The following is a 13993-nucleotide window of genomic DNA, read 5'->3' on the forward strand; positions in this document are numbered from 1 at the left end:
TAAATAATTTTTATTTTTTGTCTTTTTAGGGCTGCACCTGCAGCATATGGAGGTTCCCAGGCTAGGGGTCGAATCAGAGCTGCAGCTGCTGGCCTACACCACAGCCACAGCAATGCCAGATCCGAGTCACATCTGTGACCCACACCACAGATCATGGCAACACTGGATCCTTAACCCACTGAGCGAGGCCAGGGAGCGAACTCTTAACCTCATGGTTCCTAGTTGGATTTGTTTCCACTGTGCCACAAGGGACATTCCTAAACAATTTTTAAATGGGAAAATAGTCTAGTAGAAAAAATGGTCAAGTAATTTATCTGAGCCATTCACAGAAAAAAATATCCAAATAGCCAAATAAGTATATGAAAATATGAGCACGGCTTCACAGTAATCAGGATAATCCAAGTTCAAGCAGCAATAGGTAACCATTTATCTCCCATAAGATTGGAGAGATATGAGTAGCTAATTAATAAAGCAGTGATGCACTGTTTGGGAATCCACACTCTGCTGCCGATTGGACTATAAATTCTCACAACCTTTTAAGGCTTCATTTGTCAAGTTAAAGATGCATACAACTTTTGCCCCAATAATTTTATTTAAGTAGATATTTATAAAGAAAAGCACAGGTTCATGTCCTCCAAGATATATAGAAGGATGTTTACTGCAGCATTGTTGAAAATGTTCAAAAACTGAAAGCATCTCGAGGGTTCCCCATAACGGAAATAGCTGAACAAATTATGGTACATTCATACCATGTGTGGAAGTTCCTGGGCTGGGGAATCAAACCCTAGCCACAGCAGTGACTGTGCTGACTCCCTAACCTCTAGGCCACCAGGGAACTTCCATAACATTCATATTTTATAAAATATCATGTAGCAATTAAAAGGAATGAGGCCTGTCTATGCCACAGCCATAGCAACGGGATTCAAGCTTCATCTGCGACCTAGACCAAAGCTCATAGAATGCCAGATCTTTAACCCACTGAGCAAGGCCAGGGATTGAACCCACATCCTCATAGATGCTAGTCGGGTTTGTTACCACTGAGCCACAATGGGAACTCCAATGTGCTGATTTTTAAATGTGATGAGGTCTCTCCAATTTTTGTCTTTTTTTTTTTGCCATTTCTTGGGCTGCTCCCAAGGCATATGGAGGTTCCCAGGCTAGGGGTCTACTCGGAGCCGTAGCCACCAGCCTACGCCAGAGCCACAGCAACGCAGGATCCGAGCTGCGTCTGCAAACTACACCACAGCTCATGGCTCCAATTTAATCTATAAATATAATATGATCACTATAAATATTCCTGATTAAAAATTCTTGGAATTCCCTTGTGGTTAGCAAGTTAAGGATCCAGCATTGTCACTGCAGTGGCTTGGGCCACTGCTGTAGTGCAGATTCAATCTCTTGCCTGGGAACTTGGAACTGGCCCACCCCCATCCCCAATAAAATTCATTCTCAAGGTTACTGAGAAAATTGAAAATGTAAGAATAGTTGAGAAAAAATATTAAAAAGTGAGGAGAGAATACTTGCATTACCATTGCAGCGAGATGTATTACAACTCTATGGCAATTAAAATGGTATGATGCTGGTGCAAGAGTTGGGAAGCAAATCCACACCTTTGTGAGGATTTGGTATAGTATAAAGATGACATTTTTAAAAATTATTTTTATTATTATTATTTTTGGTTGATTTTCATTTTTAAAAGTTTTATTGAAGTATAGTTGATTTACAATGTTCTGAAAATGTTGGCTGTATAACAGCGATTCAGTTGACATATCAAATTAGTTGAAGAAAAGACAAGATTATTAGAGACCTGCCCATTGGACAGTTGGCTCATCTGGAATGAAGTAATTTATTCCACGCTGCATGCAAAAATATACACAAGGTGGAATAAAACTTGATTGATTGATTGATCGATTGATTGTGTTTTTAGGGCCACACCCACAGCAAATGGAGGTTGCCAGGCCAGGGGTTGAATCAGAGCCACAGCTGCTGGCCACAGCCACAGCAACACCAGATCTGAGCCGTGTCTGTGACCTACACCACAGCTCATGGCAACTCCGAATCGTTAACCCACTGAGCGAGGCCAGGGATTGAACCTTCACCCTCATGATTCTAGTCGGGTTCGTTATCGCTGAGCCACGAAGGGAACTCCCTGGGATAAAACTTTAGATGTAAAAAATAGAGCTCTAAAAATGGAACAAAAATACTGAATACTTTTAAAAAATAAATGACAGCTTTGACTATCTAGAAATAAAAGCTTCTACAGGATGAGAGACAGTTAAATGACAAATGACAGATTGGGAGGAAATGTTAATAATACATGCTTCACAGAGTCTTAATGTCTAGTGCACACACAGTCTCTATAGACTAATGCATAAAGTCCAACGGTCCAGTGGGAAACTGAACAAATGATATGAAAGAGTTATTCAGAGAAGAAGAAATACTAGCGGCTGATAAATATGAAAAAGTACTCAAGCTCAGAGGGACCTAAATGAAAGAGCATCAATGAGCTAAATTTTTTCAGACATCACATTTTATAGAGCAGACTAGGACAATTGTGCTGGCAAAGGTGAGAGAAAATAGGTTTTCTCAAGCTCTGCTGGTGAGAATAAAAATTAATACAAAATAAGTTGTCTTGGAGGGCAATTTCACAATGCTGAGCTAAATTATAAAATGTTCAGGTCCTTTGTTTCAGAAATTACATAGAGGTTTCTATCCTAGAGAAGTATTGATATACTTTGATAAAGACAGAGCCACTCTTTGTAGTGCAGGTTTTAAGAGGGGGGAAGAAAAGGCTGAACGTTTATCAGCAAGAATGCTGCTGGTGAGGTCACAGTATTGTCATGCCTTTGGCTGTTTGTTATATAGACATTAACAAGAACGAAGTGCACCTTCATGCACTAATCTGGACAGAGGTCTACTGCTATGTGCAAATGGCAAGTACATATGTACTCACTAATTTCCATAAAGAACAAAAGGTAAAACTAAATTGTGCGTGTGTGTGTGTGTGTGTGTGTGTGTGTGTGTGTGTGTGTATGCTTGTACTTACACAGAATGAAGCCTGGCAGGATGAACACCTCTCTCTTCTGTTTGCTCTGCGGAGTGGAAACTGGTTAGGGAGGGAAGATGTCTCCCATCTTACTTTACACACTTCTTTATTATTTGGTTTGTTGCAAACACTGTTCCAGTCTGTGAACAGACTGTTTTAGCAGTTTGCAAAAACATCTCACCTCTGTGATCTATAACTTGCATATTTACGTTTTTCAATTACTGGGGAAAGTTGGGGAGGTTACATCTTGTGAGTAGAAGGTCTTATGTGGGGGAAATGAAGAATTATTATTTTTTTAATTAGAGTATAGTTAATTTACAAAAAATGAAGAATTTTTAACTTTCACATGATTTCAGTATGGATTGGTTTGTAATTAAAAGAATATTTTACACTTCATAAATGATAAGACATTAGAAACAAAAAAGGCAATTATAAACTCAAAAAACTGCAACACATACTGAAGTTTTATAACAAAAATTTGAGTAATATAACTATATATATAGCATGTACATCATATATAATATATATGATATTATTACCTTTGGTTGGAGAAGAACTTTCTAGTTGAGAACTAACATGTAGATACCCAAAAGGAAATGACCACTAGATGTGATTACTGTTCAAATCTGAGTCCATATAAAAAAATACCAACCCAAAGTAAAGTTAAAAAGAAAAAGATCTGGGGACGTTTGCAACACATGTCACAGAAAAGGGGATCATTACACTTCTATATAAATACACATGATATGTTTATATATTTACATATGTTACACATATATTTATATAAATGTAATATATAAATACATATAAATATTTTTAGAACTATAAGAAAACATGAGCAAACCAAAAGAGAAATGGCTAAGTACATGAATGGAAAATTCACAGAAGAAAAAATAAAAATAAAAAATAAGTGTATGAAAACATGCTTAATCTCACTAGTAATTAAAAACACTAAAAAATAAGATTTTTTTCACTTGAAATTATTTTACTCTAAAAGGTTGAGTATATCCTGGGTTGGGAGGATGAGAAATGGCACAGTTATACACAATTTCTGGGAGGACAAGTCTGTACACTTTTTGGCATTTTGGAAATATCAATCACAATTTTAAGCCTATGTACTTGGATTTCAAATTTTCACTTCTAGGAATTTATCCTGTAATTATAGGCATACCAGATATATGTGAAATGATATTTTATTATTTTAAAACTTTTATCATGAGAAATTTCAAATACAAACAAACCAAGAGAGAATATTATACTGGATTCTGATATATCTACCTCTCACCCTCAATAATTATAAACTCAGGAACAATTCTATTTCTTCTATTTCCTCTATAGCCCCATAATTTAAACAAATCCCAAACATCACATCATTTCATCCAAAAATATTTTATAAGTATTTCTAAGACTCCTTTAAAAAACAATCATGATACTGTTGTCACAAGTAGAAACATTAATAACCATTCCTTAATATAAAAAAGTCTCACCTGTTTACATATCTTTCACGTCTCATAAATGAAACTTTCAAAAAATCTGTTCAAGTTAGGATACAAAGAATCACTGAAGCATTTGGAATGGTGAAATAGCAGAACCAACCTAAAGATTCATCAACAAGAGATTGATTCATTATGTCTGCATAATTTAGTACTACGCAGCTGCTAAAAATAATAGGTGGTTTTAGAGAGGAAGATACCTATTAAATGAATGTTAAATGAAAAAAAGCAGTTTGTAAAAAAACCCCTCACTTTTGCAATATGTAACTCATATATTTATATTTTTTAATTACTAGAGAAAGTTTAGGAGATTACATCTTGGGAGTAGAAGCATATTACATGGGAGAAATGAAGAACTTTCAACTTACCAATATAGCAAAACAGCAGGGATTGGTTTTGTAATTAGAAAGATATTTTATACTTCAGAAACCAAAAGACATAAGAAAAATTAGAGGACAATTAATAAAGTAAAAAAAGCAATATATATTGAAAGCAATGAGCTACTATCTATAATAGAGTTTCTACAAATCAATAAGGAAAGATATTTGAGAATTTAAATGGTCAAGTGGAATGAATAAATAGATAGCAGAAGAAATACATCTGGCCAATAAACATGGAAAGATGCTCAATTCCACTAGTAAACAAAGAGTAAAAATTAAAATGCCAGTGAAGTATTTCTTAGCAAAGGTATGTGAGCAATATAATGCCCATATGGGGAGAGGGCAAAGATGGGGTATAAATTGCTAAACATATTTCCTCTGGAAGAACAATTAGACATCTATCAAGATATAAAGTGTGAACTGTGATAGCAAAATTTGGGGATACAAGTACTTTCAAGCATTGCTGGGGGTCTGGGGTATCATCTTATGTAGGGCCCTTGGCATTATCTTCCAAATTACAAACACAGATGCTCTTTGACCCAGTAGCCTACTTTTGGGAACTTCTCTGACAGATAAACCCACACCTAAGAAAGTGACCAAGGAACAAGTTGATGCATTGCCACATTGTATACAATGACAAAGATAAGAAAAAAGCTAAATATCTACCATTAGGGTATGGGTTATATAACATATTATGGCCCACCCAGTCTCTATAAATGGAATACTACACATCTGTAAAAAATTAACAAGGAGTTCTTTCAATCCCAAGATTCACAGGTAAGTGAAAATAATAAGGCGAAGGAAAAAATAGAGATTTCACCATATGAATAAAAAAACGAAAGCAAAAATAATCCAGCTGCACCGACTTGCATAAGCCTAGACGTTATTTGGAAGAACCTATGAGAAAGCAGTAAATAATGGCTGGAGGATGGAGGTGGAGGGGACAGGGATAGGAGAGAGATTTTTCGATGTGTATTTAAAACAACTTTTTGATGTTCGAATCACAGGAATTAATTACTATTTAAAATTTTTTAAAAATTAGTGAATGTAAACTTTTGGAAGCAGCAATTCCACTGCTAGGAATTTATCCTTTGCAAACACTCAAAGGACAAAAGAAGACCCGCGCCTTGGGAGTTCATTTTGCCATGTCTGTACCAGGGAAAAACCACCGGATCAACCTTCCTGAGGTTTGGAGAATCTGGCTTTCCCCAATCCAAGGAATACTGTCCTGTCGGGGAGCAGTGTAAATGGCTGGGCAGAAAAGATGACACCCCGCCCCACCCCACCCCGTCCCCTGCGGACTGAGTTTTTTAAATGGTTAAGTCTCAAGATGGCTTGCATAATACGATTCCGCTATCGCTAACTTTTGTATAAAAGAGAGGGGAAATTTTCTGAAGCACCCCTGAACCTGCGAACGGCGGCTATTTCTAGGAGGCTTCTACCGCCTCTTGTTTTGTTTTTGTTTTTGTTTTACACCTAAAGCTTGTATTGCTTTTTGAATTTAAATTCTCTACCTACTCGTCTACACTGGCTCCTCGCAGGGTGTCCTCCACGCGCCCCGCCCAGGCTGCCTGAAGCTCCGCGGGTGGCCGTGGTGGGTGGTGGAACAAGCAAAATACCGAACAAACGGTGGCTTTAATTTCCCGGTTATTTCAAGCTCCATCGGAGGATTGGAGGCGTGTGAATTGGGCGGGGAGGAGGGGCACGGGTTTATCCAGTTATTTTCCTGGTTGGCTTTGCACTAAGCAGTGGCAGAGAGCCGGGAGACTCACTACCGCCCTTCTGGCCGTGCCCTTCGCACGACCTTCTGCTCCAGACGCGGCCGTCCTCTAGGAGGCTTCGCAGGCCCAGTAAGAGAACCATATCTGAGCTTTTTCAGGTTATATATTTCAGCGGTTTCCAAAGTTGAGAATTGCACAAAATTCCGAAAATATGGCGCCAACTTTATATTTTAACAATTATTCTGTGCTCTGGCATCATCATCGTTCCACATAAGCAACGACTTTGCAACGTCAAAAAATAAGGTCATTTCGGAACAGATGTTCTTCCAGGGACGGGCCACTATCCGGCCTTTTACCTAGTGAAATTCCTCGCGATGCGATGGTTTTGCCTGCTTTCATTCATTCGGCAAATATTTACTGAGTGCCTACTGTATGCGTACAGAACACATTTGGGGAGATCACGTGGGTTTGGCGGGAGCGGGGACAGTCTCCTAAGAGGTCCCTGTTCAGCATCAAGGGAATCCGGCTCCCGGCTCCCGGCTCCCGGCCCCCGCCTCTCTTGAATTTAGTGCCGACGCCCTTTGACACCCTGGCAGGGCCTCCATGGCAGCTCAGGAGCCCCACAGTCCCTGCATGCAAAATGGACTCTCAGTTGGTAATTTTAGCAACAGCAGCCCCATTGGGTCGGTCTGGCACCTACTAGGTACTCAAAATGTTTGTGGAATGAATCAACTAGCAAGCGAAGGGCAAGATCATGGGGAGAACATGGGAGAGTTTGTTTCCAGGTCTTTGCCGGTTTGGGGGTGGGGGGTGAATGGGGGCACAACCAGCATCTCAACAGCCTCCACCTGCCCCACCCACCCAGCAGGCACTCTGAGCCCTGGCTTTTCTGGGTCCACCACCTCCTCGGTTTTGTAGGCCAGATCCCATCCTGATGCTGCCACCCCTTTCCGCGGTCCATTGCCAACTGGCATTCGCAGCGGAGAACCTCCAACCTTCCTCCAGGATGGGTGATGGACGGGGTGCAAACCAGGCGCCTGATCACCACCGGTCCTGGGGATTTCCTCGGAAGGCCCACTGTGCCTGGGTGTCCTCCATCAGAGCTTCTTAATTTGGGGTACAGACCTGCCAGGATGCATTGCGGGTAACCAGCCACCCACTTTCCCAGAAGGGTCAGGCTAATTTAGTTTATGTAAAACAAACAGGACATAGAGGCAAAATTCATTTGCTTCATAGACTCCATTGCCTGCCCCCAACTCCTGCCCATTTAAAATGCAAATCAAAGAAAAAGTGAACTGAGAGGGAGCTTACTACACCCCAGTGGGGGGGGGGGTAATTGAGGAACTGGCATAGAGCCAACAGGACCCGTTTTTGAAACCCTCTCTCCCTACATGCTGCGCAGTGGGTGAAGCCTCAAATGGGTGGTGCCAGGGTACAGAAGCCCAGGGACGCATGCTGCCGCTGTGTGCTCCCTCCCCTTGTCCCTGACTACCTACACGCTGTCCTAGCCTCCCTGCCCAGCCACGTCACCTGGGAGCTCAGACCCCTCAGGGTGTGTGCACTGCATGCTCATGCATGCTGGGAGTGATTATCAGCAGAGGATCTACTGGCACCGGAGTCCAAGAGATCACCCAGGGTGGCAGAAACAGCTGAGAACACAAGGAGCCACCAAAGGTGTCATACAGTTCCCTGAAAATGAAAGTGGTGCCCGCAAGACACCAGCAAGAGGACACATTTGGCTGAAGGTCTGCTTCTGTGGGGGGAGATGGGGTATGGATTTAGGGAAAAACAAAGACCAAAATGAAGGGGCCTGGCATAGACCCACTGTGAGAATGTGAGCCTTTCTCGCAAAAACAAAGCAAAAGGAAAAACATTACAGACGGAAAACAAAAACAACCTCAGGAAAAAAAAAAAAATCGAATACTCTTATAAACCCCCAAGCTAAAATTAAAAACAAAACACCCAAAGTGCAATCCCGTACATGAATTATTTAAACCTTTTAAGACTGCTTGTGTGTGTGAGGGGGTGGGGGCTGGTCCTGGATTTCCGCATCCCTTAACAGGTTTATATTGAGGCTACAGGCTCTGTGTCTCACAATCCAGTGCACCTTCCAATACAACACTCTGCCTCCTGCCTTCTCCATGGTCAAAACACTTCCTTGGGAAGGTGGGCATCTGGGCATGTGTGCCCCCATGAAGCTGCCATGACTTGACTGCTGGGGTGAGGCCTGCTAGGTCCAGAGTCCACTGGGTCCAGTGGCTGCTATAAATCCAGGTAGAAATTGAGAGGTTGCCAGTCAACGCTGAGCCCAGACCTGTCTGTTCCCACAGGCCCCTCCTAGCTCCAGCCCCTGAAGACTTGGCCCTTTCCGGGTGTCCTCAGATGTGTCTGCTTTAGCCAGGACCCTGCCTGGTGTAGGCCATTGTGCTGTCGGTGCTTCCACCAATGCATCTCGGCAGCGCAGGTCCAGCGCAGGTCCAACACAGGCCCCAGATCCTCAGGAGGGGGCCAGACCTCCTAAATACGATGGCTCCCTGCTCTACATCCACATCCATAGTAGAGGGAACTCTTTGGCTGCAGCCAGAGGCTCTGGCCATCCTGCAGCCTCCCACTGAGCCAGCTGAAAGCATTTCCGCAAGTGGGTGGTAGTGCTCCAGCAGGAAGAGGTAGGCATTCAGTCAAAATCTCCCGCACTCTTCCTGTCCCTCTGCTCCCAGACAGAGGGGTGCAGAGGGGTTTGGAGCCAGGCCAGGTGTGCTGCAGGCCTCAAGGTGCTGGAGTGTCCCTCGGGCAGCCTCTGAATCCTGCTCCTGCTCAGGCCAGAGCCGGGGCAGAAGGTGAGGCCCCCGTGGGGTTTGGAGACCCGAAGGTGTGAGGGACCGCCTTGGGTGAGCTGGGGCGAGCACTAGGCATTGTTCATAACATTCGCTGGGTCGGGTGATGCTGGCAGACAGCCATTCCCGGCTTTATCCAGAGGGGTTGTTGAAGTGGACTCTGGATTAATTTGGGAATCACATTGGTGCCTCTGAGAGTGTGGGTGTGGGCGCAGATTGTGAGGTTTGGGAGTCAAGGCTGAGAGTGGTCTCACCTCTTCTGACTGCAAGGATCCCGGCTCCACCGAAAAAGGCCCTTGCACTGCCGCTGCCGAGGCTGCAGCGAACTTAAAGCCAGGCGGTTCTCCTTCCATCTGCTTCCTGCCCTAGGCTGGCTCGCCCTTTCCAAATAGGAAACAAAAGGATTCCCCAGTATGTCCCCTCACCCATGGGCAGTGCTTGCAGAGGTGTGAGATGGCCCAGGCGGCTGTTTGGTCCCCAAGGAAGCTTAGCTGCATCCTCGGTGGGGGGTGTGCAGTGCCTGTTGTGTGTACCCGTCTGTCATCCTGGTGGCCTTGTTTGTGCCCCAGGAGCATAAGGAAGCCTCCATTTTGAGGCAGGGGATGCAGCAAGGTCGGCCTCCCTGGCTCCCTGACCCACATTTTGCAGAAGCAGGGAAACTTGAGCGATTGGTGGAGCGAGGGTTCCTCGAAGGGGACTGGGGAAGGCCGCACTGTGTGGTCTGCAAGGTGACGCTGGACCTCCTTTCATCAGCCGATTCTTGACTCCTTGGCTGCTCACCTCCCAACATAGCCTCTGGGCCTAGGGGGTGTGCAGAAGGGGAGGCCTCTGGGGAAGGAGGCCCACTGCCTGAGGCAGCTTGTAGGTCTCCTCGGAACTCCCTTCCCTTTCCTTCAACGGGCTATTTATGGAGACCTTGCTGGTGGTTTGCAGTTTCATAGACAGTATCTCTGACCCTTAGCACAGCCTTTCTTTGTACAGATGAGGAAACAGAGGCACAGAGAGGCAAAGAAACTGGTTCGAGTTCAAAAGGCTGTGAGGCCTGGATTCCAAACCAACTTTGCTTAATTCCAGCGGCAGGCTCTGCTCTTACTCCCCTGCACCTTGGGACTCCCTCAACAGATCAGATCTGCTACCCCAGAGCAGAGCCCTCAGGGGAGCATGTGCTGAGTGGAAAAGAGGCAGAAAGAAGGGCAAAGACCCAGATGGAGTAGGCCTTTTTTCCAGAATCTTCACCCCACCAGCATCCTGACTGTGATGGCAACCGTCTACCTTCCCCCTTTTTATGATTTCCTCCATGAGTACTTTGGGAAGATGTGTCCTCAGAGGTCAAAGGCAAAATGTCCTCTCCCCTTAGAGCATACTGGAGGGACATTCAGCCAGGGGCCAAGGTGCTGCAGACTCCCCCTCGCTATTGTGGGAGCAGGCGGCCTTCATAGGTCAGAGCCTCTGCCCTGGGCCCAGTGGGGCTGGGTGACACAGGTGACCCTGGCTAGGAGGGATTAGCAGTAAATGACGTCCCTGGTATCTCAGGCCCATAATAACCTCCTGTCACTAAATGGAAAGGGGCAGAGGGATTTATGAGGGCCCTGTTTACCTTTTGTTTCTTTCAGATGTGTAAATACCTCTTTTGTGCTCTATCTCTATTATATTGTACAAGTGTAACGGCATTGTTATATTGCCAACATGCATTTGTAAAAGTACACCTGACAAAAAACACACACAAGCTGCCCCCACACACCAGGGGTGGGGTTGGGGTGTCCATCTCTTCCTGGCTGTGGATTGCTCCACAGGGTGGAGGGTCATTTTTGACTCCAAGCTTCTGTGAGTCTACACCTGGGAGTTCACTGATATCTATACACAAAATCCATTCGATCCACGTGCAGAATTAGTAGAGCAGAAGGGGTGGCGGACGGGCAAAGAACTCACAATAGTCCAGGCAGGAGAAAATGACTACTCATAGATGGAGTGCGATGTGGTGAGTGTCAGGCAGAGGGATCTGGAGTCCTTAATTTGGGAGTTTGGGCTTAGGGGGCTCATTCCTCTGTTTCTGGAAGCCCTGGGGATTATGGAACTCAAGCTGGCTGCTAGTGCCTCGTATCCAGGACACTCCACAATCTATTGAATGGGATCTACTTTAATCCCAGGTGCCCAACAAGTCCACACACCTGTTGGAATCCGTGCTGTGTGGACCTGTTGGGCATCTGGGATTAAATTAGATCCCCGTGCCCTGTCCTCTGCTATGACCCAAGACTGACCCAGAGCAGTGCTGGGCACTCACCTCTAGGTGACCATACCTGGCACCAGGAGTGTTTCCTAAAGACCAGGGTCCCTGAGTCTGTGTCAAAGGTGGTTATCCGTCAACTTCACATTGGGCTGCCTCCTTGCTTGATATAAGCCCCCATTCCCAGAGCCACCCAAAGCCAGTGGCTGTGGGGAAGCTGTGTGCGACCACATCACAGTATCCTAGTCTGTGTGTGGGTAACTCAAACACAGCCCGGCTCAGATCAGACAAACTCCAGGGCCTGGCGCTGGAGCGACCTCAGGCCAGCATCCGTCAGGCTAGTTCCCCTTTCCCAGGCAGAGGCCAAGGAAATCAGCTCTGGCCGTTTTCTCTTGAGGCCCTTAGGCTCGCAGGAGCGGCGCTCAGAAAGATGGGACAAGAAAAAGACAGCGGGAGGAAGCCGAGCGAGGAAGTTGGAGGAGGCCGAGGCAGTCGTTACCCTCCAAAGGCCTCTTCTAGGCGCTGGGTCGCCTGGTCCCGGGACTCGGGGATGGTGAGGGAAACAGACCTCCGGCTCTGGCCGCGGCCTAGGACGGGCTGAAGGCAAGACCTCAGAATCCCCTTTCTTCTTCCAGCTCGCTAGGCGAGGCCCGGATCCGGCAAAAACCGAGACTGGAGCTTCGCGACAGGCTGGCTTTGGGGGCCAGGGGAGCCTCCGCCTCGCGGCGAGGAAGGCAGGCGGAGCTGGGCTTTCGGACGCAGTCCACAGGCGCTTGCAGGGAGAGAATGCTGAGAAGACGAGCTCGGCGGAAAGAGTCAGGAAAGACGAGAGGAGCACGATGAGAGAGGGAGAGCCGGGGAGACGCGAAAGGCCAGGCTGGGAGAAGGCCGCATCGAGAGCCGGCTGGGCCCAGGCGCCGCAAGGAAGTGGGAACCGAGAGAGCGAAGCCCAGCGGGCGAGCTCCGCGCACGCCGCCCTCCGCGTCCCGGTGCCCTCTCCCGGGAGCAGCCGGTGGCGTCTGCGTGGCTGGGATTGGGAAATAAGGCTGGGCGGGGGCCGGGGAAGCACCCCGGCCGCTCAGCGGAGCCCCGGCCTTTTCCTCGCGCGGTTCCCGACGCTGGTCCCTCCTCATCCTGACCCCGCGGAACGCTCGTGACGCTTTTCTCCGCACCCGCCGCGAGGGCCGCGGGGCGGGGACTCGGCTCTCCGCATCCCGCACTCCCATCTCGGCCCCCGCCACAGTCACCCGCCCGGATGGGCCTGGAGTGAGGCACTGGCCCGAGAAGCTGAGAATTATAAGGCAGTGAAATGGGAATCTCTTCGTCACCGGTCGCCGCTTTGTCCCCTGCACTCGGCTAAACGTCCAGCACACAATAGACGCTAAAAATAATGTTTGCTGAATGAATGACTGAATGATAACTGACTGAATGAAATACGAAGTGGGAGTTGGAGGCTGCTGGAAGGTCGGAAGCCACATAGGGGAAGGGAGGGGGCGTCCAGGGGACCTGGGCTTCTAGCTGTCCTCTTACCTCGTACCAGGATGCGGCGGCAGTGGTCTGCCTCGCCGAGCCCAGGCTGTCCGTCGCTGTCGGCGCCGCTCTCCCTGGAGCCCGCGGGGCTGGAGGCGGAGGTCCCAGCAATTTCTCTGGGGCTGCGGCGGCCGGCATCAGTGCTCGAGTCCTCCGCTCCTCCGCGGTCCCCGCCTCGCCCGCCGCGTGACTCCCGGCGTGCGGGGCCGCGGTCGCGCTCGGCGCCCCCATCGCCCATGCCTACCGCCACCGCCTCCTTTGCCACCGCCCGGCCAGCTTGGGCTGGCGGAGCCAGCGCCTCCCCGCCCCTCGCACCCCCCGCCCGACTCCTCCTCCTCCGGCCCCGCCCCCGCACGGCGGCTCCACCCCTCCCTGCTGATTGGGCGTGAGTCGGGGTTCTATGACTCCCAGCGGCTCGCAAGGAAGCTGCGCCACCCGGTTGGAGTGGGGGTCGTTGGTCCCACTCCTCCGCCCCTAGTCTAGCTCTACACCCGGCCCGGCAGAGGGAGGCCCGGGCGTCCCTGGGGTACAGAGGATTGCCCCACGTCCTCTCCTAAAGTTTATCAACTCCCTCCCCCAACCACCAGCCGACCCCTTCTCCCCACTCCCTTCGTCCCCAAGGAAGCGCAGTCTCCTCACTCCGGCTCTTTCAGCAGGATCAATAACCAAAGTGTTCCAGGAAGGCGACCCCAGAGAGACCGAGCAGAAAAAAAGGAGGTTGGCCTTGCTGGGGCGCTTGGCGGGGTGGGGGGCTGGAAATGGGGG

At 47.7% G+C, this 13993-nt stretch overlaps 1 protein-coding gene across 1 annotated transcript in view; it reads right to left on the reverse strand.

The window, feature by feature from the left end:
- Window positions 1-13531, reverse strand: part of VAX2 (ventral anterior homeobox 2) — a 28681-nt gene extending 15150 nt beyond the window's left edge. Inside the window, exon 1 of the mRNA XM_021087393.1 lies at window positions 13229-13531. Within this exon, the coding sequence (XP_020943052.1) occupies window positions 13229-13466 (238 nt within the window). The 5' untranslated portion in view covers window positions 13467-13531. The remainder of the gene's footprint in view (window positions 1-13228) is intronic.

This window comes from Sus scrofa, chromosome 3 (assembly GCF_000003025.6).
Source record: "Sus scrofa isolate TJ Tabasco breed Duroc chromosome 3, Sscrofa11.1, whole genome shotgun sequence".
NCBI classification, from domain to species: Eukaryota; Metazoa; Chordata; class Mammalia; order Artiodactyla; family Suidae; genus Sus; species Sus scrofa.